At 38.8% G+C, this 4,963-nt stretch overlaps 1 protein-coding gene across 1 annotated transcript; it reads right to left on the bottom strand.

Annotated features, from left to right (window-relative positions):
- Window positions 1-406: 406 nt before the first annotated feature.
- On the bottom strand, window positions 407-2,351 carry LOC129571220 (nuclear pore complex protein Nup153-like). Its single transcript, XM_055450992.1, has 6 exons — window positions 2,010-2,351; window positions 1,041-1,932; window positions 874-971; window positions 720-789; window positions 479-655; window positions 407-429 (listed from the first exon to the last, which is right to left on the bottom strand). The coding sequence occupies exons 1-6, from the start codon at window positions 2,349-2,351 to the stop codon at window positions 407-409; spliced, it is 1,602 nt and encodes a 533-aa protein (XP_055306967.1).
- Window positions 2,352-4,963: the final 2,612 nt, after the last annotated feature.

The following is a 4,963-nucleotide window of genomic DNA, read 5'->3' as shown; positions in this document are numbered from 1 at the left end:
TGCCGTCTTTTGACTTCCGCTTTTTAGATCGACGCCCTATTCAATTGAAAATTTCGTTTACATTAATGATTTGTATATACTTAATCATTCATGTGAAAGAGAATGAAATTTACTATTTGTCAGAATAAAACTGTTTGGTTGAGGTTGACCAACTAATGGCAATTTGCTCGATTGTTCAGGTGTCACACTTGAGCTCGTTTGATTTGATTCCTGTATCGCTGACGCGATCGCCGAAATGGGCTCTGTTTCAAGTGAAGGTGTTGGTGTTTGCACCGATGCCGGATTGCTGGCCACTTTCGTTGGTTCAGCAGCTGCACTGGCAGCATCATTTGTTTGCTTGGGTCGCGCAGGTAGTGGCATTGGGGTTATATCGCTGTGCCCTACAATTTTGAAATTAAAGATTTTGTTAGATTCGAACACCTTTTATGCCTGAAAAAAAAAAGATAAAAAATATCGAAGAAAAGAAAGAAGCACATACCAAATACTAAGATCGATTCAAACGAAGATCGTGCCGAATGAATATCCGCTGCATGCTTTGGAAGTGGTGGATGCGATTTGGGCAATCGTTCTGAATCCCCGTCCATCAAACCGGCTCCATGAACACGACTCTGATGGTATTTCAAACCATTGGCGTGCTTATACTTTTTGCTACAGTCTAAAGAAGGAACAATCACATTAAATTTACATTCTAAATTGTACACAAAATTTGATCACATTACCTTGTTCAGAGTATTCAAAAAAAACAGGCGAGAATTTCTCTTTCTTTGGAATCTGCACATTTGAATCAGACTGCAAAGAAAGAAAAAAAAACGGTTTTACATTGCGATTCATTGAAAATGGAATCAATACGTGCTTGGGAAAGAATATACTCACTTTTGTGGCACTTCCACTATTACTGCCATTGCTGTCGCTTCCGTTGAACGATGGCGGTGGACTGTCGTCTTTTGACTTTCGCTTTTCAGCTCGACGCGCTGTTCAATTGAAAATTCCATTTCCATTAATGATTCGTGCATACTTAATCATTCATGTGAAAGACTTACCGTTTGTCGGAAGAAAATTGACTGGTGGAGAGGCTGTGATCGAACCATTGTTCGTTGAAATAATGCCTGCGTTTGACGCAGTTATGGTTGTCAGTGTGTTGATTGTATTTGTTGTGAAGCTGGTTGACGTTCGCGAAGATCGTGCTTTTGTGGATGGTTTGACCAAAACATTCTTCAAAACTATAATACCTTTGTCGCTGTTTGTCGCTAATGGGCCGGTATCCCTTTCGTCTTTTGATGCTACCTTCGATCCAAATATTGATGAATTCGTAAAAGACGACGACGATCCAAATCCCAATTTAAAACCAAAAAAACCTGCAGACTGGCTTGGTGCTGCCGATTCGGTTGCCGTTGGTTTGAATGTTGGTGTTTGAGAGCTGTTGCTTCCAAATATGCTTGATGTGGTCGACTTTATGGTTGATGTTGCGGTTGCCGTTGCTGTTGTACTGCTCGCATTTTCTGGCTTTGAGCCAAAACTAAATGTACTGCCGCCGTTTGGTGAACCAAATGAGAATTTCTGACTTGACGCCAAACTTCCAAATTGCTTCTTTGAGTTGTCTTTCGATGCGGTGTCTCCTTGCGGCATGTCATCGCATCCACATTTTTCAGTGTCATTGGAATTGCTGCTCAAACATAATGTACATTCCCACCACGAACTGTTTTGCTGCTCTACAATCGACTTAGAAACATCATAAGCTGCAACTGATGCGATAGCAGCTGGCTCAAGATTGGTTTCTATTTTACTGGTTGAAGGCAAGGTGGTTTCGTTTTCAAAGGAAAATTGAGCAGTAACTGGCTTCTTTTGTACCGGTTCTTCGGCTTTGTTTTCAGTTTTGCCATTGCTTGAAGTATTTGGATTAACAGCTCCGCAAATAACGCACTTTGAGAGTGCCTGCAAACAAAATGTGACGAGAATTTGCAATAAAAGTTAAAAAGGGAAATATACACGAATAGATAAAAAATATTTACCCGAAAATTTGATGTTTCACAATATTTGCATTCCCATTTGCTTTGTTTTTGTTTCACGGCAAGTGACTCGAATGTGTCGTAATCTTGAAGTTGCGTTGAAAACCATGACACTGGTTTACATGCACTGAATCCAGTGTCTGTGCTTGCACCGAACGACGGTTTCATTGCAAATGGACCCGTTGATTTGTTGGCATTTGATCCAAATGATTCAGTAGTTTCAATGCCACTGTCACTCGATACTCCTTTGATCGGTTTCAAAGCCTGTGGCTTAAATGTGAAATCAGCAATAGGACTGCTGGTGGGACGAGCATTGGATGATTTGGCGCGTGTTGTGACTGGCATGACGAATTGTATTCGAACTTTTTTTTATCTACTTTCACTTTATTATTTTATTTTAACAATTTAAATTATATTCATATTTATATAAACAGAGTTGAGTTAACAACAATTGGTTGTTATTTACAATTAAGCGCACATAATGACAGCCTTTAAACGTCATTATATTGAACGTCAACATTCTGAACGTCAATGTTACAGAAGTGAACGCTGCACGCGTTGACGTTCAATATTGAAGCTCTTGTGTTTCATACTATCCTCACCTAGAGGGCCAATATTGTTTCTGTGTTTTATTTAAAGCGTCCTTGACAATTCAGTTGAATTGCGAAACCCTACCAACGTGTTTGAAAAATTGCTCAGTTGAATTGAATTGCGAAACCCTTCAAAAATGTCAAATGTCAGAATTGGCGCGAGTCAGTCGGTGAATTGTTTGCTGCCAATAAACAAAATGCCACGAACAACGAGAAAAGAGTAAATAAAAAATCAGATATAATAATTGGTATATTTAGATTATTTAGATTTTTTTAATTGCAGTGAAGAGCTACAATTGTACGAATCATTTGAAGAGGATCCGTCGCTTGATTGTGTTTTGTGTAAGAAGCATTCAGACAATCCGATCGAATTTGGGAAAAAAGTCACTCTGAACGATGTGACGGTGTATCATTTTTGTTTGGTGAGGAACTTTTTTGTTTCGCATTGTATCTTTGGGATGAATAATTTTGATAATAACTTTAATTTTATATGCTTATTCTTCACAGTTGATGAGCTCCAATCTTAGGCTCCAATCTTAGGCAAACAGATGAATCGGGCGTTGAACATATTTTGGGGTACGCATTGACTGACATAAGAAAAGAGGTAAAGCGTGCATCAAAACTGGTAAATATCTTTTTGTTTGCATCCCAGTGAGCAATTCTGACTATAAATATATGCATAAACCATAGGCATATAATGTGTATACAAGTATGCTTAATACAGGCCTCACTAACATTGTATTATTATACAGAATTGTGCCTATTTCAGGCATATGGTCCACTTTAGTAATTTTATAATGTGATTAGTCCATTGACTATACATATCTCAGGTCTATTACCAGAGCCTGTCCGTGCGCTCTTTGCGCCCTGGTGCAAAATTGCCAGGGCGCTCTTTTCTTAGGATGAAATGAAATAGACCCAAAATTGTCTTAAAACAAGTAACGAAATACACTGTTTCGTGTATATATGAAAGGCACGAAAAAAAATCCAACGAAATTAGCAAGATATCTATTTGCCTTATGTAATACTGAAAATTTGCATTTTAGATTCATTGAAAACATTATACATTACTGCGAGCACCGAAGGCGCACGAGCCTAAATTTGTTTGTCATTTCAAAAATATAGCGCTTGAATACACATGTTTACTGAGAATTACATGGAAAAAGGTGCTCAAAATAATTGAATATATTTTGTAGTCGGTTGAATAAATCAGAGATGGTTCGTCGTATACCGCGCGTACATGGGAATGTGTATCGGCATATACTCTAACGCATACACTTGCATTGCGTGTACGTCTTTGAACCATGAATGCGTTAAGTTCTTCACGCACACAGCTATACATACACATAAACGCTAACGCTTCAGTGCCAGCGGACGCGTTGCTTAACGCAAAGGTTTTCAATGAATATATACCGTTCTGTACCGAGTACAGTAAATACAACGAATTGATATACATATACTCCATCTCTGGAATAAATACTGAAATCTTATTGTTAAATATTTTTAAATTGGAAAAAGGCGCTTTAAATACAAGTGGCCTTTCAATATATGTAAGCTGATTAAATACTTTTGATGCTTTCGGCGCTCTCGACGCCTGAATTTTTCTACGTATTTTTGGAAAATTTAAGCAATTTAAGCAAACTCAAGCGCTCCAATTTTTCTGCCATCTTGCACAAATTTCAGCACTCGCGCGCCTTCGGCGCCCCAGCGCCGTGGTGCACCGCACCACTTGCGCCCTATCTGGGACAGGCCCTGTCTATTACAGACATACAAATAATGGGCCTGGTCAGGCCTGCGCTGCCATATAAACTACATAGAAAGTGCGTTACAAAATCACCATCCTAACAGGCCTAAATCAAGACATTTTTGCTCATTGGGATTGTATTAGATCATTTTTAGTCTAATTTCAATTGTTTACTCTCTTAGACATGCGCATTTTGCAAAGAAAGCGGGGCTAGCATTGGTTGCTGGATACGACAGTGTCGAAAATCGTTCCATTTGCCGTGTGCGAAACAGTTTGATTGTGCCGTTGAGTTTACTGATGATTACCGATCGTATTGTGATGCCCATTTCAACACAAACACCTTGAACACTGAAGAGACACATGATGACAATGAACTTTGTGCGATTTGTGAGTTACCAATGGATGAATACAACCCAATGAAATCATTGCAGCTCGTTTGTTGTGTCAATAAAAGCTGGTATCACAAAGAATGTTTGAAAGAAATGGCATTTTCGATGATTGACGATTTTGTATGCCCCAACTGCAATGACAAAGACGAATTTCAACACAACATGCTGACGAATGGCATTTACATTCCTGACAAAAATTACTTGCCGAAACCATCGAAAGAAATTGAACCAAAC

The sequence above is a fragment of the Sitodiplosis mosellana genome, unplaced genomic scaffold (assembly GCF_009176505.1).
Source record: "Sitodiplosis mosellana isolate CC-2019 unplaced genomic scaffold, AAFC_SMos_1.0 Smas_scaffold_1683, whole genome shotgun sequence".
In the NCBI taxonomy this organism is placed as follows: Eukaryota; Metazoa; Arthropoda; class Insecta; order Diptera; family Cecidomyiidae; genus Sitodiplosis; species Sitodiplosis mosellana.
Note: the sequence above shows the minus strand (reverse complement) of the source record. Positions and strands in the feature narration are given on the sequence as shown.